General features: G+C 36.9%; 1 protein-coding gene across 3 annotated transcripts in view; it reads right to left on the bottom strand.

Annotated features, from left to right (window-relative positions):
• Nucleotides 1–18,775, bottom strand: part of LOC119598170 (sortilin-related receptor-like) — a 44,185-nt gene extending 25,410 nt beyond the window's left edge. For all 3 annotated transcript variants that reach the window (XM_037947810.1, XM_037947809.1, XM_037947808.1), the window contains exons 1-13: nucleotides 18,458–18,775; nucleotides 7,707–7,943; nucleotides 7,379–7,540; nucleotides 6,416–6,573; nucleotides 5,301–5,385; nucleotides 4,470–4,607; nucleotides 3,825–3,976; nucleotides 3,415–3,631; nucleotides 2,470–2,655; nucleotides 1,777–1,926; nucleotides 1,487–1,591; nucleotides 895–1,310; nucleotides 538–724 (exon numbers count right to left, since the gene is read on the bottom strand). In XM_037947810.1, coding sequence (XP_037803738.1) covers nucleotides 538–724; nucleotides 895–1,310; nucleotides 1,487–1,591; nucleotides 1,777–1,926; nucleotides 2,470–2,655; nucleotides 3,415–3,631; nucleotides 3,825–3,976; nucleotides 4,470–4,607; nucleotides 5,301–5,385; nucleotides 6,416–6,573; nucleotides 7,379–7,540; nucleotides 7,707–7,943; nucleotides 18,458–18,757 — 2,493 coding nt within the window. In that variant the 5' untranslated portion in view covers nucleotides 18,758–18,775. The remainder of the gene's footprint in view (nucleotides 1–537; nucleotides 725–894; nucleotides 1,311–1,486; nucleotides 1,592–1,776; nucleotides 1,927–2,469; nucleotides 2,656–3,414; nucleotides 3,632–3,824; nucleotides 3,977–4,469; nucleotides 4,608–5,300; nucleotides 5,386–6,415; nucleotides 6,574–7,378; nucleotides 7,541–7,706; nucleotides 7,944–18,457) is intronic.
• Between the last annotated feature and the right edge of the window lie 3,725 nt (nucleotides 18,776–22,500).

The raw sequence follows: 22,500 nt of genomic DNA on the forward strand, positions 1-22,500 counted from the left end.
TATAAAAACACAAGAAACCAATATCATACTTATATGAAAGAGATAATCCATATGAAAAAATCTTTATCAAATTCATGGTAAATATGGTAAACCTAAAAACAAAAACAATAAAACAGACATCTCTATTAGCACAAAAATGGAAAAAAGAAGAAAAACAGAATACATATGACTAAAAGATAATAAAAATATTAGATCAAGGAGTTTTGTATCTTCTAATTTGTAGAGTATGGAATATTCTGAACATATTCGGGAGAATAATACTTCTATTAGAACAGATCTTTGTGAATCCACAACAGAGAAAAGGAAACAGGAAATAGTACATAAACTAGAAAATATATACAGAGATAATCAAATACATCATACTGAAAGTAGATTCTGAGAAAAGATGACAAGAACGGGTATCAATACACAACCATAAAATAAAGGAAAGATCTCAATGGAAATTTGCATATCACGGTTCTAGCTGCTGTATTAATATGAGTATTAATTCTTTTTTATACTTCCTTCCCTCTCAGATGACAAATAAGTTATGCTCACCTTAATGCCCAAGTTATCTTCATTGATATCTGACCAATAAATGCAATTATTCTTCATGTCAAAATCTAAGGCAATGACCATCTTCAAATTTGGTATCGGCAGGGGACGAAGACCAGCACCAGGATCTACCAAGTTGTACCGCAGAATTTCCTGCCGTGCTGACACTAACAAAAATTCCTGCTCTTTCCTGTAACAAAAAAAAAAAATTCATACGCGAACTACCAACTATGAAATCCCAACTTATTTCATTACTAATCACTATCACTCCAAATTTACAGAAGAAATAATAACATTAACAACTAACACTTCTACTAGAATGAAGCACACAATGCCTATGAAAGTCAACAAATTACTTACGACACAGGGCAGGCAGTGATGGTTGGTAGGTACATGTAGTCTCGACCACCTTCACACGTGTCGCCAGGAATTTTACGATAGCCTTTTGTCCTGTTATAGAACTCTCCTGGCTTGCAGCTGAGAGGGACCGCATGGGGATCAAAATTGAAGCTGCTGTCCACAGTGCATATCTGCGTTCCCATATTATCCTTGTAGCCATAATCACATTCAAAATCTTCTCGGTTGCAAGGACAGTTCTCCACTGAAATTGGCCTGTCATAATTCTTGCCATTGTAGCAATTTGAGTGGCCGATTCTTCGCTCGTATACCTCCTTCCTTCCAAGGAGACAAAGCCTTCCACTTCGACCATCCGAGGGCGACCATGTTTTGTAGTCTTCTGGCTTGCATGAGTACCTGAACACTGATGCCATATCCACCTGTGAAAAATGTATACATTTACCAGGTATAACATCAGTAGTGACATATCTTAATCCCCCTAAAATCTCAATATAACTTAGCCTTAAATATTGAAAAAAAAAAAAAAAAGAAATAAAGAAATAAAACAAATATCACAAAAATTCATTTAATTTAAAAAGAGTACCAAAATAGTAACCTTGATAATGATCCACTGGTGTTCATGTTCTACTCTTGAACCAAAGAGTGTAAATATGGTTGTGTTCTCCCCAGGTTCAGTCAGGAGAGCAAATATACGTAATTTCTGGAAACAATTCAAACATATGGTTATGCACCATTACTCTTTTTATATATAATGTACATATACTGCTAGAAATATGTCAGTATTACCAACAACTTAGCTAATATGACCATCACAATCTTTTTCTAAAGATGACAGGACGAATATCACATCTTATATAACAATACAAAGGTCCTCCCAAACCCAACCTCTTGGAAGAACTGAAGGGTCTGCCACGTCTCGCCATCATCAGTCGAATAATTCAGCTCATTGGTCTCACCTCCAGCTTTGTACATCTGCACAGCCACAATGACTCCTCCATGATCCCCAAATGTATAGAGGTAATTGCCTTTCAAAACCTGAAATTCAAGGAGTCATTAGCATAACTAATTGTTAAGGTCCTGTAATGTGGGCAGAAAGCAACTTCTGGTGAGTGCCCTTAATACAGATGGAGGGAACTTATGGAAAATAACCTGTAAATCATGTAGCTATTGAAGCTTTGCATCACCAAGTGCATAACCTTTATAAATTAGTGTTCCTGTCTAGCCCATTAAAAAAAGTACACCAATATAAAAGATTTGGAATAACTAACATTAATCTATTCTTACAAACTGTTGAATACTTGATGAATAAAATAATTACCAAGGGACACTTGAAATTAAAGCTATATGCTGTCCCCTGGAAAGCTTTTTGCACACTCCTGTTTTGGGAATCTCTGCCCTAAAACATATCAACATGTGGTGAAATCCCTGAACCACGAATTTACAAAGAATGCCCTAAAACATATGGAGTTCAAAAGAATTTCTGGTAAATACCAAGAGATCATACATTCCATGTAATTACTGAAGGGGCTTGACATGTACGTGCACTCGATCACAAACACATAGTTATGATCTTCTTACCTCAAACCAATTAATACCAGCATCTGATGACAGGTAAAGTGCAGGGTGGCCCTTCAGTGAAGCTCCAATTGTACCTGTAGCAATTATAAGACCTGGTGCGCTCTTCTTACTGAGTACCGGCAAGTCATGAGTCGATGGGTATAGGTGACTCAGTTCCTGACTTACGTGCAAGGAACAGTTACTTTCCTGGAATTTCAAAGTCTTGGTATAATAGACTGCAATTTAGAGTGATCAGGTCTTATGAAATGAAAGAGATAAATAATGATAGCATGATTTACCTACATTCATTAAAGGCTAATCATTTTGATCATAATCCATCAAAAGATAATTATTTGATCATACAGATCCGGCAATGTTTGAGCTTTCAGGGATCAACTCAAAATACATAATGAACAATAAGCCTTTTTAGAGTAACAACCAGTGTAAAATCTATGAAAACATCACAATCTCTAGTAAAGGCTGGCTTGATAGTATATCTCATCATTTGTGCTGATTAGCATTTATTTAGAGAAGTTAATCAAACATTCTAGGGGAGCTTCAGTATGCCTAGTAATGTTGCTGCTGATAACTTTTCCTAAGTAAGAACAAGTTATAACTATGAAGCTAACAAATCTTAAGAAATTTAGTCATTTATCATTATGTTAAATTTGGCACTGCTAACAGTATTTAAAACACCAAAGGCATCGCTCATATGCACAATGGTCATATCTTTCTAGTACTGAAGAACAGCTTTTATTCCCACATATATTATCTTCAAATAATTCTAGTTGAAAGTAAAAAAAATAAATACAAAAATAATAAATAAATAAATTGGTTGGCAGTCACAATTAGTCAGGAGCTCACTTTGGCTCACAGATACTGAGTAAAAACATGCTCTTCTCATGAAGCTTTTAAACTGCAGCACTGCATTTAGGGCCCCTTCCTTTGGATCCATTCTTAACTTACCCTTTTGCAGTTGATTGTATTGCCATATGCATCCTTCTGTGGAGGTTGCAAAGGCTTCCACTGAGCACCCTGATTGAATGTGATGAGAGACGACAGGTGTTCTGGACGGAGTCTGCTCGGGATTTTGCTAAAGTCTGACACAAGTTGTGAGGCAATGAACACTCCACGTATGCCCTCTACTGGATGCAAGTCGGCAAATGTTTCCGATGCCACTTCACTGCAAACAGAAAGAGTGCTGTTATCTCTTGCATATGGCCAGTTGTGGGAGATATACACTGTTAAAATCAATAAAGGCCGAAGAGAAAAAGATACTTAAAGAAAAAAAATAAATAAATAAAAAATAAATAAAAAATAAAAAAAAAATAATAATCACTCCAATTTATCTTTCCATATTCACCAAACATAAATACCTGAGCCATGTATCAACCCAGTTGGTCGAAGGGTTGAAGTACAAGATCCGTTCCAAAGAGAGCGAGAAGTTGACTTGGTGGTTGGCAGATCTTGGCACCGACGAGACATACAGGTTTGACAGAATCTCATCATGAGCCACACATACCATTATCTGAAAGACAAGATAATTTATTTCACAAAAATATTGTCAATCGAAAATGTCTCCCATAGTCTAGTATGGTCAAGTTACACACTCAGTTCTTTGTACTTTTCTTTTAATTTTATGTAATCAGTATGAACTTCTCCAGTTCTTGAAAGTTTCATTCATTACAAACAATAAAAAATGTTCTCAATGGCATCAAAACAAAACTTTTTTTTCTTTCTTATTCAAAGTTACATTAAAGACAAAATATTAAACATACCACACCACATAAATCAATTTTAAAAATTACCATTATCTTAAGCAAAAAAATCACTAAAGAAAACCTGAAAGCCGGGAGAGAGAAAAAAAAAGAAAAAAGAAAATGAAGAGGATTAAGAACAGAAATAGAACAAAGTGAAATAGAAACAAAAGCTCTTTCCTGATAAGGATACACCAAGCAAAAAATGAATCTTTAGAGTGATATGAATCTTTTAGACTCGAATTATGAAAAACAAAGTCTTACCTGTCCTTCTGAGATGTCTGCAATGTAATAGTGCTGGTGTGTAAGGCTATTGGGGAACTCGGCAGCTAAGAAGGGTCCACCACGATAAGATATCCACATCTGAAGCGTTGCACCAATGGTATGGGATCCCAAGAGATGCTGGAAAAGAGGTAATATATGGTAATATTAATTGAATGAATAAATTAATTGACAAAAGTTAAGAAACAAATAACAAAATGTATATGTACAATGAACTTATGTATAATATATAATATATATAAATAGATGTACAATGCATAATGAATAATGTGTGTATGTACATATGTAAGTGTGTGTGTGTGTGTGTGTGTGTGTGTGTGTGTGTGTGTGTGTGTGTGTGTGTGTGTGTGTGTGTGTGTGTGTGAACTTATTTTCTTTACATCATATTTATTTAGAATCCATATCTCTAGATCAGTGGTTCTTAACTTTTTGACTACCCTGCCTTCTCTAGGAATTTGTTCTTCCCTCCATGCCCCCCTTGCAACAATGAATAAAATTCCCTCCCAGATTTTAACGAAAGTTAAAAATATGTTCATAAGTCTTTTTACCGAGTGTGAATTATTTGATAATTATCTGACAATGCTCTCATTGAGAAGAACAAATATAATCAAGAGAAATTCCTTCTTTTTTTTTTCAAGGGCTTGTGCCCCCCATGGAAATTACTGATGCCCCCCCAGCCAGGTTAAAAACCAATCCTGTAGATGTAATAAAATTCAGAACTCTTCTGACATTTTCACAAGTTAAACTCTATTTGTTGTTTTTCCCAATCAGTTTTTCATGTACATTTAAAAAAAAAGGGAAGACAAATCTTACCACTCTCTTGATGGCGAAGAGAAACTCATCCTTAACTTCGAAATCTTCCACCCCACTGATGACTGTGTTGGGTGTGAGGCCCTCTCTGAAATTTGAGAAAAAGATGGACATTTTTGCATTACCATTAGGAATGCCACTTCTTACACAGCTTATGTAATGATACATCTGTCTCCCTTAAACCCTGTCTGCCAACCCCCTGGATACGAGTGACATGACCATCATGTCATGAAAAAATCTGGGACAAGGGGCAGGTGCCATGAAAGGAAAATCTGGCTGTAGGCCAGGTGACATGAACCTGCCATCTTGAGCATCAGCTGGCCATCACCCTGGCCTTCTGCTGACTAATGGCGAGTCTTCTTAATCACCCTGGCCTTCAGCAGAAGGCCAGGGTGATGAAAAAGACTCACCATGAGTGCACAAATCTATTGGGAGATATATTTTACTTATTTGGCGATTTTGTATTATTCCCATCAATGTATGAGTGTGAATGTAATGTCCATGAGCCATGACTGGAAGAGCGCCAGCTCCATGGAGGATACCATTTCCACACTCAGCATCATATTCCTGGCACTGAGAGTGGAAATGCAGGTTGAAGGCTTAATACAAAAAATTTAATATTGATCTTTTTTTTTTTTTAATGACATATGTAACATAGTGCTATATACTTTTATTTTTCTTGCACTGAGTTGTAGACTACCTAGAGAGATGACTGAAATCTGTGCAAAGAAAAAACTATTACCATCTAGATAATGCTATTCAAATGGCAAATATGGATATTGGAAAATAGCTAAAAAGTTAACAACATTTATACATTAAAAAGAATAAATTACTTTGCAAATAGGAGGCACAGAGTCTTGTCACCGCACACACGTGTTCATGTGCGCCAGACCTACAAGCAGTCACCCAGTAGAGTGACCGCTGACATAAGCCTAATGTCTGGATTTTTGGCGATTTGATTACCACGATGCACCCGAAGCCAATGGGTTAATAGAGATAGCTACCACAGCTTATGACAGTCATGATATACGCAGAGTGGAGGAATAACTTGGGAATGCTTTACAACAAGAACTGACGATGGAGAGCAAGCAATAGTCACCACCTCAGAGACATCATACCTAAACAGCATCTGTGAAGACAAGACTGTAGCTCCTCCTGTAGGTTCCTCACGCACAATGTAAAGGGTAGGTGGTGATGTCATCTCAGACCAGTAGTATGTCTTGACGTACCGTTCAATCACCCTCCATTCTCCGCCAAAGTCTTCACTAATCCACAACTGGTGAAAGGAGAGCATTTTTTAAAATAATAACCCTATATAATCTGAAAGATAATGCGTACTCTATAATGCTTTATAGGAATATTTATAAAAAAAACTGTTAAAGCTAAAATAATACTTTAGTAACAATAAATTGGTTTCTGATTTCATCTAAATTATATGATTATAAAAATATCTTTGATCTAATTCAAGTTATAAAACCCAGAAATTTGTGTTGATGCATCTTGATAAATGCCCATTATGAATAACATAGACATAAATACATATCCAAGACCAAAAATTCCCACACTCTATCTTTTAACCACCCATGACAAGTAATTGCACCGTCCACTGTAGTTTTCTTTTCAGAATTATGTTTACACAAAGATGGCTCCAGAAGTGCAGAGTCACCAAGGAGTCAATTACCAGCCCTCCCTGGACTCATCTTATATCCCCATTTGCTGAATGTCCTGATTTTTATCTAATGCTTTTAATTTTGTTACTGTAAGTACCATCAATATTGACACTGTGATTAATGGGATGTTATTATCAATACTATTAGCAATAAGAAATAAAAATAAAAACCTTTTTAAAAATTAAGGAAAAGGGTAAGCTGGTGAGACCAATGCTAATTGACTCTTTGTTAATTAAGCTCTTGTGCAGCCATCTACATGTAACCAAAACTAGTAAACTAAAATCCCCTTGGCCATGGAATGTATTTTTACCATCTCAGCATCACTATGTTAAAGGTTGAATAAATGGCCTAAAATTTTTGCCTCGGACAGAAATGTTCCAATATCGATAACATGTTAAAAATACAACTAACCCGTCGCTCTTCATCTTCAATGTCGTAGACAAGAAGAACCTCTGCATTTAGCGGATGATGGCTTACTTCCGAGGGTGTGAACATAACCTCGTGAGATGTCACATTCTGGCAGTAGTCTCTGGTCGCGTAGATGATTTTGTTGATGACATCCGTAAACACAAACTGCAGGTGAGAAATCAATTATTCAAAACCCTAAATTTATGATACTTGCTTACATAAGTAAGGTGAATACAACATATCATTACCTGATAGTTAAAAATATAAACCACTTGTATAGATAAAATATACCAAAAAAATATGTAATGAAAATATTTTAAGACCAGCTTACCACTGAGGTGAATTTATCATTCTTGTACATCTTGTTAATGATAGCTGGCTTTTGTGAAGCTTTTCGGAAATTGCTCGTCTTTTCCTGAAATGTCGTTCCATAGTCGTAGGACACGTATACATTCGAGGTTGATGATTCATCCTGGACTGAGTCGCGTGTCATACACACAACTACTTTACTTCCCTCTCCAGCCCAGTTTATGATCAACTGGTGATGACTGTCATTCATCAATTTATACTGCAGAGAAAAAGATGGTCAGATGGTTAGAAAGCATCATCACAATATAACCTTTAAAAGATAACACATACAATAAAAACATGACAATAATAACAAATATAAAAATAAATCTTTTCACGATGATATAAAAAAAGAAGAAAAATGTCACAGAAAAAAATTATGTTATGCAAAGAAATCTTCAAAGCAATTACAGGTCTTCACAACCCCCCCCCCCCACACACACACACACTCTACTTCATAGTTTATTCAAAACTTGGTTCTACCAGCCCATTCCCAACAAACTTCCCACCCTAACTTCAATATCCTAAGATATCAATTCACTTATATTACAATTCAGACTGTCAAGTTGTAAAAAAAAAATTGGCAGAGTGGCAAGTGCTGGGGAGGTGTCATCAAGGAAAAATTTGGCTGAGGGTCAGGGTGATGGTAACATGCCCTCATGCCAAAGAGCAGGTGATGGGAATGTTTTGCCATGAGTCTAAAAAGGTCTTGGAGGGAGATTACACTCAGTGGGTATTTAGAAAAAGCCTATTACATTACTTCCACCAGTAAACAATGATTGCATGTGAACCATGGCTGGAAGAGCGCTAGCTCAAGAAAGGACACTATTTCCAAATGTAGAAACAAATTCCTTGTCACCTTGACTGATGGAGCAGAAAATACAATATTACAAAAATACAAAAATACAAAAAAATTAACACATTGCTATTTCTTTTCTTTTTTTACTGCACAAAGATATAAAATCCTGCAAAGAGAATATAGAGTCTGCCGTGATAACAAACATAGACCTCAAAATTGGCAAAACAGCATATATAGAATGAGCTAATAGCATAACAGAGAGGAGGCAAGGAATATTGTACATGGAGGCCAGGCCTACTAGCCACATATGCAGGAGACTCAACATTCAAATAAACCTAATGTCCAAATTTTGGTCCAAATACAAGCCACAAGTCACCCAAATCCAACCAGCAAACTGATAAGAGACACACTACAAGACAAACTACACTATGTCAAGACATAATACTCCACACTCTAAGTATCCTGTACTGGGAGAGATTGATCCAGGGTACCTCATACTAAGAAAGACTAAAACATGGTAGCCAGAATTGTGTGTGAATATGTGAATATGTGTGCGTGTGTATGCATGTGTGTGTGTGTGTGTGTGTGTGTGTGTGTGTGTGTGTGTGTGTGTGTGTGTGTGTGTGTGTGTGTGTGTGTGTGTGTGTGTGTGTGTGAATATATGTGTGTGTGTGTGTGTGTGAATATATGTGTGTGTGTGTGTGTGTGTGTGTGTGTGTGTGTGTGTGTGTGTGTGTGTGTGTGTGTGTGCATGCATGTCTAAATACTTACATATATATATAACTAGCTTTCAATCTATCTATCTATCTATATCTACACATGTATATATGTATGTGCTGCATATTTTCTTTCTTTCTTTTTACTTGTGTTAACATTCAATATGAAAAAAATATTGAAAAGAGAGAAAAGTGACCTAAACAAATCTAAGTAATGCCTGGCACATTTACATATATCTTTGCATTTCCACTTTCTTTTAATATTTTCTTCAGTTGAACACAATCAAAGCCTGCCACACAAATTAATTGCTAAGAAATTTAGGTGCTCAGAGAGAGTTGAGTAGAATAGGTAAATGTAGGAAATGCATGCAAAGCAATGTTTAATGTTTCCGACCTAGCATGCTCTGGGTATCCTCTGCACAATGAATTCTAAAAGGCTGCCAAAATTTGAAGGTCCCTCCAATTGAAATGCTTGAGGTTATTAGTTTATTTAGCCTTAACATAGACCTGACTTATATCATCACCTAAATGGAGTAAGAAAACATAAGGACTTTTGCATGGCTGTGGATTAACCATTAAATGATGTAAGGATATGCCCTGTTCACTAAGCAATTGGGGGTGAGGGCAACACAGAATACTGATAGATACAGCAGTCAATAAGGATTCCCAGATTTATAGACAGGGCACATCAGCCTAAATCAAAACCAAGAAACCCAGCTTATCACCAACTGTATCCTTATTTCTCTATCCTAACATCCACACCTCCATCACTTAAAATTTACAAAGCAATCTATTCCGTCAACTCTCCTCTTGCTTTCCAATTCCTTTTCTAACTTGCCGTTAACCTCAAGATTCTCATTTTGGCTGCTTCTGACTCCCCTAATGGTCTCTTCACAGGCCACATCTCTGTTCCACATATTATTACTAAACGGTAGTATGGTTAGTACTATTTTCTCTTGTATGTCAATGAGATTTCTCTTCTGCAAATACTGTTCTCATCAATAAAAACTTCCAGTGCTTAAAAAGATATGGGTAAACAAGTTAAAAGAATCCTGTAAAGTTTTTCATTTTTAGATCCTTCTCCTCAAAAATGCTAACTTGAATCCTGGGAAAGTATACAAAGATATCTGAATATCTGAATATCTGAATATTTGAATATTTGCCGCAAAATATTTCAGCACAGGGTAATGTTCTTTTCTCATCATATGTGTATTTATCAAAGGTTTTGTTCATCTACACTTTCATCTATGACATAAGCATCAATATACTTATGTATGCGCAATGTTGTACATTAACTTTAAATTAATAAAACATTTAATATTCACATTTTTGGGCAACATCTTCGGACATGTATACTGTCATATGTTTTATTACAATAGAGTTTAGGCTCATTCGTTCTTTGTTGATAAATCACCAGCGTTAATAAATGTTGATCAATGTTCTGTCTGGGCAATATACAAATTGGTCTTTGTCTGAGAGCCAACAGGTGGTAGACACAGCAGATTTTCTATATATAGCAAATTATAGGTGAGTTTTGGCTGAGTATGGGCTATGAAAAAAAGGTCCTGTTTTGAAAGCTGTCATTTACATTTTAGTCATTAACACATTTGAAAAATAGCATGCTTCCTGTTAATAATGATTTTACAGTTAACAAAATCATATAAAAAAAAAGAAAAGAAAAAGGAAGAGATAAAAAGAAATAGAAAAAAATGACAAAAAACGGGGGGCAAAAATCCTTAACTACATATAGCTTGCAGACCACCAATGGGATTTGCCGCATCATTATAGCCTAAGCGATGGAAGTTGGCTGTCCTTTGCAGGAGAGCCAAAGGCATGGATGCCGCAGTAATCAAAGGACTAATCGTCAAGCCGATGTTTTATTTTGAGAATTACCTCTCTCAAATTTGTTCTGCACTTGCAATTAATAGCATTTGCACGTTATTTTACATTTACGACTTCAAACCTAAATATTACACAATTACCCATGTTTCTATTTCAATCCATGATTCTCTTTCACTATAAATAAAAATTTTCTGCAAAAATGTTCCTCGTGTAATCTCTCTCTCTCTCTCTCTCTCTCTCTCTCTCTCTCTCTCTCTCTCTCTCTCTCTCTCTCTCTCTCTCTCTCTCTCTCTCTCTCTCTCTCTCTCTCTGTTTTCATCACATAAAAGAAATAAATCTTTCTGTCCTTTCTTACGCCAGGGATAGTAATCAATCCTTAAAAATAACCTAAATCTAAATTCTTTAAAATATCCTGAATAAAAGACCAACACTCAGAAATAGATAGAAACGGACGCTGCCATCTAATAGAGCGTAAAAGACAGAATAATAACGAACCGCGGACGAAGCCACAGCGTCCTCATAATTACCGCAAAATGACAAAAAAATGACACTGTTTTGATGAATACAATGAAAGTAATTTGTGTATTCTAATTTTGAATATATATATATATATATATATATATATATATATATATATATATATATATATAGTTTTCCTGTTTTCAATAATTTAGTTAAACAAAACACAATTCTCAATGTTGTATTTTCTACAGGTTTGCCTAATAAAAGGGGTGGGGGTGGGGCAGGGGGGGAGTTAAAGGGGAGATCGCCCCCCTCCCCCCCTTGCCTAGGGAATAAATAGAAGGGAGGGAAGTTTAGGGATTTTATGAAGTTTAGGGATTTTGGGTTCGCGAAATAGCCCGGTTTTGGGGACGCTGTCTTTGGGGGAAAAAAATGCCAAAATATTAAAAAAAAAAAAAAAAAAAAAAAAAAAACATAATAAAAGAGAGAAGGGAGAGAGAGAAAAAACTAAGAGAGGGAGAGAGGGAAGGAGGGAAGGAGGGAGGGAGGGAGGGAGGGAGGGAGGGAGGGAGGGAGGGAGGGAGGGAGGGAGGGAGGGAGGGAGGGAGGGAGGGAGGGTGGGAGGGGGGGGAGAGAGAGAGAGAGAGAGAGAGAGAGAGAGAGAGAGAGAGAGAGAGAGAGAGAGAGAGAGAGAGAGAGAGAGAGAGAGAGAGAGAGAGAGAGAGACTAAAAGAAACAGAAGGAAAGAAAAAAAAAAACTAAAAGAGAGAGAGAGAGAGAGAGAGAACTGACGAAAATAAATAAAAATCCCGAGGAAGAAAAACCTTCCTCGAGAACGGATTGAAACGCTGTTGAGTAAACATCAATTTTTGAGTGTAGTGAAAATCATAATCTTATGGACTCTGATCTCAATTTGGATCCAGGTGAAGACCCTGAATCAATCCAATACATGGACCATGAAAACCAAACAAAGAGAACAAGAGAAGAACTAGAAAGTGATAACGAAGAAAAACCAATCTCAAAACAACCGAAAAACAAAGAAGCCGGATGGAAAGCACCGGAAGAACCCTGACCAACAACAAGTAACAACCAAGCAAATATGGAGGTAGGAAATGAAAATTCTGTAGTACTCATTCAATTAAAAGATGGATCTGCAACCACTAACTTTAACAACCCACTTAAATTAACAAAAACCATCAACAAATCAGAATTTCATAAACACATAGTTGAAGATTCCCTCAGAGTTCTAGGGGCAGGTAAAGCCCTAAGATTTGAAATCAAGGGCATATCTAAATTAAGACCACTAAGAGAAATAAAAAAAACTAGGAGACTGGGAAATATTATGTAAACAACCAACTTCAAATAAATACACAAACTGCTCCTATGGAACAATATACCCAGTAGAAACAGACTTAAATATAGAAAACATTAATGAGAAAATAAGAACATTAGAATATGACCCAAATGAAATTATAGATGTAATAAGAATTAAAAGACAAAATAATGACAGAGAAAGTGAAGAAAAATGGATACCCACAAAATCACTGAGAATCACTTTTAGAGGGAATCTACCCAAAAGAGTAGCTATAGGCCATACTAGCTACCAAGTCAAACAGTACACATTCCCAATACCAAAATATTACAACTGCTTAAGATATGGACACGGGATAGTAACATGTAAAAACAAAAAAAGGTGTAATAACTGCAGTCAGTATGGGCATAGCTATAAAGACTGCCAAAATAACCCGCATTGCTTCTACTGTGAAGAAAACCATTCACCAAATACGAAAGAATGTAAAGTGCACAAATTAGCACAGGAAAGAAATAAAGAAAACACAACACCAAAACAATCTAGAGATAAAAAGACAACTAAAAACAATTAAAACCCCCTAACAAAAAAGCAGTAATGAAACACAAGAAACAAATCCCAAAGACCAAACAAACAAGAAAAACAAAAACAAATAACACACAACAAACAAATGAAAGTACAACACTTCAACCTTTAGAAGACAGTAGAACGCAAACATATGCACGGAAACTGACAGAACCAAAAAGCCTTACTTTAGGCTAAAGAACCCCACACAAACCAGAATACCAAACACCAAACAGAAACATGACACGCACGAACAAACACTACAAAAACAAGAAGAAAACAAATCCAAAACAAACAACAAACAAAAAGACACATTAGACTCACCAATAACATGGTCATTACCGACTCCAATAATACACAAAGATAACATTAATGTCAATAATGAAAGAAATGCAGAAGACTTCTCCTGGGTCAAAGATAGCCAAAAATATATTCAAGATGATAACAAAAATAATAAATAACTTAAACTCAGATAAATCAATAATACAAAACATAATGGAATTAATCAACGACATTAGCAATATGCTAAAAGATCTATTCGATTGGTAAAATGGACACCTTCATATTATGGAATGCAAGATCCGTGTTGAACAAGAAAGCAAATATAAAATATCTCATATACAAAGAAACCCCAGGTATAATAGCCATAACAGAGACCTGGTTAAAAGAGAAAGATAAATTTACTTTAAATAACTATACGTAATCAGAAAGGATAGAATAAATCAAATAGGAGGAGGTATAGCTATATGCATAAGAAATGTCCTGCAATTCAAAGAAATCAAACTAAGAGACAGATATAATGACAAAGTAGAAGTTCTAGGATTAAAGGTAAACTACAAAAACAAGTGGTTGAACATATTAATATTATACAACCCATGTAACGATATAAAAACAGAAGAATTCCAATATTATACAGACCAAATCACAGAACCAAAATTAATAATGGGAGACTTCAATGCTCACCATCCATACTGGAATGACAATATAAGTTACAAACAAATTAATAAAACAGGTGAAAGTATAATAAAGTGGATAATTCAAAATAATATAATAATGTTAACTCCAAAAAATCAAACAACTAGAACTGATCCCAAAACAGCCAAAGAATCAACCATAGACATAGTATTTGGATCACCAACCCTAAGTAATATTCAGTTAAAAACAGCATCGCACCTAGATAGTGACCATTTGCCAATAATACTAAAAGATAACACATACAAAGATAACAGTTTGTTAAAAGAAAAAAAATGGCAATACTCGAAAGAAGGATGGACGGAAATCCAAAGAGAACTATATAACACAGAAATAGGAAACTTAATTTCAATTGATAAAATTACAGAAATGATAAAAAGTACAGCTCTAAAATATTTCCATTTGAAAACAAGAGAATTTAAAGATAAACCAAATAAACCATGGTGGAACAAGGAATGTAATGACATTATAAAAGAAAAAAATAAAGCTTTCAATAAATGGAGAAAAAAGCCTACAATAGCAAACCAACTAGAATATAAAAAATTATTAGCAAAAGCTAGACTTATAATAATAAGAACAAAAATGGAATCATGGGAAAAGTTTTGTACTACAATAGATTTTAAAACTCCACCTAGAAAGATATGGAATTTTCTAAAGAAACTAACAGGGAAAACAACTTCAATGGAATATCCACTAGTAGAAAATGACTTGCCAGTAACAAATATTACACAAAAAACTAGAAAAATTCCAAAATGAATATATGAAAACCGTAAGTAAAAAGTCCAAAAAACTGCTGTCAGACCTAGAAAAAGAAAGACTATTTAATTTAGGAAATATAAATGAAAAAGATAAAGAAATATCCCCACTGGAATTAAAAACAGCAATTAAGAATGCCAAAAATAACAAAGCATCTGGACCAGATGAAATCACGTATGAGTTTTATAAAAATATTCCAAACATCTTCTTCTTTTAACGGTAGGTTCATGTCTGAGCCGCCGTGGTCACAGCATGATACTTAATCGTAGTTTTCATGTTGTGATGCTCTTGGAGTGAGTACGTGGTAGGGTCCCAGGTTCCTTTCCACGGAGAGTGCCGGTGTTACCTTTTTAGGTAATCATTCTCTCTATTTCATCCGGGCTTGGGACCAGCACTGACTTGGGCTGGCTTGGCCACCCAGTGGCTAGGTAGGCAATCGAGGTGAAGTTCCTTGCCTAAGGAAACAACCTGCCGGCCGGTGACTCGAACCCTCGAACTCAGATTGCCGTCGTGACAGTCTGGAGTCCGACGCTCTAACCATTCGGACACCGCGGCCCCCATTCCAAACATACTAGAGTCAATATTAACCAATTTTAACTCATACTGGTCCAAAGGAGAATATCCAGACTCATTAAAAAATGCACTGATAAATCCAATAATAAAACCGGGTAAAAACCCATCAGAAGCAAACTCTTATAGATTTATTAGAGAATTTTTATGTATTGGGAAGATATTCGAAAATATTTTAACAAAAAGATTAACATGGTGGCTAGAACATAACAACAAGTTAGATAAAGACTTAACAGGTTTCAGACCTAATAGGGAAAACTACGATGCTTTACATATAATAGACAGCCACATAAATAAAGCTTTCATAGAAAAAAAATACATCTAGATCTAGAAAAAGCTTATGACACAGTCAATCATGAAGCATTACTAACAAAAATGTCAAAACTAGGAATTATAGGCAAACCTCTAAAATGGATAAATAACCTGTTAGAAAAAAGAACATTCCAAATAAAAATTGGAAACCTAACATCAGAAAAAGGAACAACACAGAGTGGCGTACCTCAAGGGTCACCAATCAGTCCAGTTCTATTTAATATACTGCTAAATGACCTAAAATTATCAAAAGAAATTGAGAAAATAATATACGCAGATGACATAACTCTATTAACAAGTAACAAAAACCTATTAGAAGCATCCAATAAAATAGAAGTAGAATTACAAAAACTAAAAGAATGGGCCAATAATTGGGATTTGAAAATCAACTTCACAAAAAGTAAATTAATGTGCTTCTCAAACAAAAAGATAAACCAATTACCAATAATAAGAATAGATAACACGGAACTAAAATTACTCAAAGTCACAAATCCTTGGTTTAACATTAGAGCCCCCAAACTAAAATGGAAAAACCATATAGAAAATGTAAAAACAGATATTCTAAGTAAATGAATATAATGAAAAAACAAACCCTTCAATAAACTGGGGAGCAAACAGTGAAACATTATTAAAATTTTATAAATATACAAAAAAACCAAAAAGTAGAATACGGAATAACAATCTAGGAGCAGCAAAAGACAAAATTTAAAGAAAACTAGAAATCTTACAAAATCAAGCACTAAGACGGCAACGGAAATGCCTTAGACCAACTCCAATCATAGCTCTCCAAGCATTAACAAACATTCCACCTTTAACAAACAGAATAAAAGAACTTGAATGTATACAATTAACAAAAATCCTAAATAAACCTAATACAGCACCAGTAAAGCAACAAATAATAAAATGCTTAAAAGAATATAACCCTCCGAGAGACAGAAGATCACTAGTATACAGAGCTAAGGAAACGAGAACAAATCTAAATCTGGACAAAACTCCGAACGTGATATCAAATATATCCCCAATACCCCCATGGCATGATATCTCAGAGTATACAAACAAACTTTATGGACAACATAACAAGAAAGTCACCATTCAAAAACAATATCAGGAGTTAATAAACATTAACTACAAAAACTATAATAGAATTTTCACCGATGGCTCAAAGATAAAAGAACCAGAATCAACATCTGCAGCAATTTACATCCAGAATAAAAACATAAAAACTATCTGGAAACTACTTCCCAAAATAGAAATCACTCATGCAGAATTATTTGCCATAAAACAAGGATTAAATTATGCAATAAACAACAAACTTACCAACACAATAACATTAACAGACTCGCAATCGTCACTACAACTAATTCAAAACCCCAAACCACTAACTACAAACAAATTGTATATGAAATACAAAAACAAATATACTTTCTCTCAACACTCAAACAAAAGATTATGGTCCAGTGGATTCCATCACATAAACATATAAAGGGAAACGACATTGCTGATTTAGCTGCTAAAGAAAGCCCATGAAATAAACGATCCCATACCACGAGACCCAAATTGTCTCATAAAAGAAATCAAAGTTAAAAAATACCAAACAAAGGGAATCAAACTTAAAAAGAATCTTAAACACAAAAAATGATCTCATCAAAGACGACATCCAAAAACCAAAGGACCAGAGCCAAGGACAGAAAGCTAGACACATGCGTGACAAGACTAATAACCAAGCTCTTCTTCTTTTAACGGTAGGTTCATGTCTGAGCCGCCGTGGTCACAGCATGATACTTAATTGTAGTTTTCATGTCGTGATGCTCTTGTAGTGAGTACGTGGTAGGGTCCCCAGTTCCTTTCCACGGAGAGTGCCGGTGTTACCTTTTTAGGTAACATTCTCTCTTATTTTATCCGGGCTTGGGACCAGCACTTGACTTGGGCTGGCTTGGCCACCCAGTGGCTAGGTTGGCAATCGAGGTGAAGTTCCTTGCCCAAGGGAAACAACGCGCCGGCCGGTGACTCGAACCCTCGAACTCAGATTGCCGTCGTGACAGTTTTGAGTCCGACGCTCTAACCATTCGACCACCGCGGCCTTAAAATAACCAAGCACACAAGACTAAAACAACACCTTCACAGAATGAACATGGAAAATGACCCTTTCTGCAGATGGTGCAAGAACCAAGAAGAGACCATAGAACATGTGTTATTACACTATAGAGACCATAGAACATGTCTAAAACCCTAAAACACGAAAGAAGAAGAAGAAGAAGGAGAAGGAGGAGAAGGAGAAGGAGGAGGAGAAGAAGAAGAAGAAGAAGAAGAAGAAGAAGAAGAAGAAGAAGAAGAAGAAGAAGAAGGAGGAGGAGAAGAAACCTTCCTCCTCGCCCCAACTTCCCCCCCCTCCTTTTACCTCAAACCCTCCAAGGAAAACCTCAAATACCCACCACAGCGACTGAAGGATGAGCTGAGCCTTGAGTGCCATCGGTGTCAGCGGCCCTGCTGACTCTGCTGCGAGTGTCAGCAGCAGAAGTGTCAGCCGCCGCCCGCCCCCGACCCTCGCCAGCCGCCACTTCCCAGGGCTTCTCCTGCTCCGCCTTCCGCCTCACCCTTATCAGTCGGCTCGAGGAGGAGGCCGGGCTGGCCCTCGAGCCATCGCACACCTCGACGAGGAAGAGGGACAGCAGCAGGCAGCAGGAAAGGCGGAAAAGTGGGGTCGCGCGGCAGCCTCCCCGCGACGCAGCCATCGCTGTTGTGGTTCTGACGCCGAGGCTCGGGTGGGGGGGGGAAGGAGGGGGGAGGGTTGGAGGCTCGGGCGGGGGGGAGGAGGGGGGGAGGAGGGAGGGTTGGAGGCTCGGGCGGGGGGGGGGGGAGGAGGGAGGGTTGGAGGCTCGGGCGGGGGAAGGAGGGGGGAGGGGGATAGGGAGGGAGATTAGGGGGAGGGGGAGCGAGGGAGGGAAGGAGAGTTAGAGGTGGGAGGGAGGGGGGGAAGGGAGGAGAGGGAGAGGGGGGAAGAGGAGGGAGGGAGGGAGGGAGAGAGAAGGATTGAGGGAAGGAGTGGGGATGGGGGAGGGAGGGTGGAGTGTAGGAGTGCGGAGGGAGGGAGTGAGGGAGAGAGAAGTGTTGGAGAGGGAGAAATGGAGTGGGGTGGAGCGGGAGGGAGACGGAGAAGAGAGAGAGAGAGAGAGAGAGAGAGAGAGAGAGAGAGAGAGAGAGAGAGAGAGAGAGAGAGAGAGAGAGAGAGAGAGAAAGAGAGAGAGAGAGAGAGAGAGAGAGAGAGAGAGAGAGAGAGAGAGAGAGAGAGAGAGAGAGTGAGAGAGAGAGAGAGAGCGAGAGAGAGAGAGAGAGAGAGAGGAAAGGGGGGGTGGGGGGCGTTACTGCGTCTGAACGGAATATTCTAAAACCCACGTGATGTCGACTCAGTTCCTTTGTACTTGGTCGGTGCTAATAATAAACTTTATTTTTTGTTATTGATGTTTTCTGATTTATTTTTTTTACTATTAAAGATTTTTGGCACTATATTGCTGTTGTTGTTGTTGTTGTTGTTTCTGTGGTTATTGTTGTTGTTGTTGGGTTGTCAACTTTTGTGACACTGTTGTGATGAATACAATGAAAGTAATTCGTGTATTCTAATTTCGAATATATATATATATATATATATATATATATATATATATATATATATATATATATACGTGTGTATGTGTATATATACATATAATATATATATATATATATATATATATATATATATATATATATATATATATATATATATATATATATATATATATATATATAGTTTTCCTGTTTTCAATAATTTAGTTAATATTTTATCTCTTAACAATACTTCCACGCAAAGTAGAAGATATTTTTATTCTATAGTTATTTTGACTGGTTAATGCTTTTATTAATTATATATAATATATATATATATATATATATATATATATATATATATATATATATATATATATATATATATATATATATATAAATGTTTTATCTTACATCTAAACAGATTAATGGAAACTGCTTTTATGTGTGAAATCAGATGTTTAACACCTTGACAAATTCAATGTAATCTTTATTGTGGATATTGCTTTTCTCTTTATCCTTGCCAAGACCAGCAATGTTTTCAAAAGGATGCAAATAATAGACTATTTATAGGACGACCTAATCTTATTGGTGGTACATGCATGCATTCAGATTTTGCAATTAAGCAATTTAATTTCTATCTCCCCCCCCTCTCTCTCCTTTCTTTCTCTCTTTCTCTCTTTCTCTCTCTCTCTCTCTCTCTCTCTCTCTCTCTCTCTCTCTCTCTCTCTCTCTCTCTCTCTCTCTCTCTCTCTCTCTATTTCTCTTTCTTTCTCTTTCTCTCTCTCTTCTCTCTCTCTCTCTCTCTCTCTCTCTCTCTCTATATATATATATATATATATATATATATATATATATATATATATCCTCCTCTCCTCCTTTCCTCCCTCCCCCCACCTCTCCCTTATATCTAAATATACATTGCTTATAGAGCTTCCTCTTTCGACTCCCTCTCCCTCTCGCTTATCCTTTCTCCCTCTCGATTATAAAAAAAAAGATCTGGTGAGCTCTGGGTATTGCATACTGCACATCGCGAGTTATTGAAACACGTTATATACAGGTATTTGTTCATTACGTGTAAGATTTTCCCAGCTTCATATCGTCACAAGTCATGTAGAAACACAGAGATTGCACACAGTCTTTTTATTATTCATCAGTTATTCCATCATCAAGCTGAAAGTAACATGGAAATCCACGCCTTATAAATCACAGTGAATTCATTATTAGCAGGAAATCACACGTTGCAGTAGAGGAGTGTATTCTTGGAAGTGATAGCGTTGCAAACTTAAAAATAGATCATGAAATTGTAATGATATTACTTTATTCTAAATATCTATTAGCGAATATTCAATCTATGGACATTCACTTTGTTTGCCAAACAGATGAGTCATTTCAATACGTAACACTTTTTTTCTCTATCACGATGAGCATAAGAAATATATATGTATAGATATAAACAACTTTTGACGATTTATGACAATACTCTCTTCCATGTTGTTACATTATCCATTCTCATCAAACCTGAACTTCTCTTTAAGATAAAAATCTCTAACAGACGTACTAATGTGCGAAAGTAGCGGATTTCAACATATAGAAAATAGACATAGAAACTGAAGTGGCAGGGAAAACAAAATGATAGTGAACCGAAAACATTTGACTTTCTCTTTACCACCGAGTTAAACCAATTTGCTGTTTGAAGCGACCACTAAATTAGTGCAATTTATGGGTTCTTATGAGAGGGACTTAGTCTGGTCTAAAGAGCCCTAATGAAAATGACTATACTAGGGTTTAATTTCTTTTCAAATAGCAGCTAGATATAATGGCGAATGACTAAGGTTTGAGTATCGGCAGATGGAGGGATAGATGAGGATGGATGGATGGATGGATGGATGGATGGATGGATGGATGGATGGATGGATGGATGGATGGATGGATGGATGGATGGATGGATGGAGGGAGGGAGGGAGGGAGGGAGGGAGGGAGGGAGGGAGGGAGGGAGGGAGGGAGAGGCGGGGAGGGAGGGAGGGATGGAGAAAGAAGGGGCGGAGAGGGAGGGAGAGAGACGGAAGGAAAGGTAATATCTCCGAAGCTATTTAAATAAAGCCCGGTCACGTGCTTAGCATCATTTAAGAAGCCATCCCAGCACACCTTTTTAAAAAGTATTTATATGCTTTACGATTTTCTGGCGTCCCTACGTTCCATTACACAAAAACAGGATATCCTTCACACTACACGCTGACTCATGACTGTCATGTGAAACCCATCCCGAACGCGTCGAGAACACGTGAGAATCTCGTAAAACATATACACGACGAAATCACGATTCCAAAACAAACCACCTCTCTTGTTCATTGTCATTACATGATTGGAAGGAAAATAAAGCAATACATATATAATAACAATAATAATAATAATAATAATAAATAGGTCACCGTGTTACAGGCATCTCCAGGCACCTCCCCCTCCCCCTTTTCCCTTTGCCTCGAGAAAAGTGCGTCTAAAACTCCCGCACACCATCTGCACCAGGCCATTAACAGTCTACCTGATGATCGTGACTCATGTAATTATGGAAAATTAGAACGCGCGAGCAAATGTAATCAGGTATTGATTTCTTAACGCGTGGCATCTCGACGAACCGGTGCACGCAAAGCCATGCACAGACAACAGGAAATAAGCGTGAAAAAATACGTGTCTATCTTTGTAAATTTTAGAATATTTACTCATTGTGTGTGTGTGTGTTTGACATAGAGTTAGAGATAGAGAAAGATAGAGAGGGAGGGAGAGAGAGAGAGAGAGAGAGAGAGAGAGAGAGAGAGAGAGAGAGAGAGAGAGAGAGAGAGAGAGAGAGAGAGAGAGAGAGAGAGAGAGAGAGAGAGAGAGAGAGAGAGGGAGG

The sequence above is a fragment of the Penaeus monodon genome, chromosome 40 (genome assembly GCF_015228065.2).
Source record: "Penaeus monodon isolate SGIC_2016 chromosome 40, NSTDA_Pmon_1, whole genome shotgun sequence".
Classification (NCBI taxonomy): domain Eukaryota; kingdom Metazoa; phylum Arthropoda; class Malacostraca; order Decapoda; family Penaeidae; genus Penaeus; species Penaeus monodon.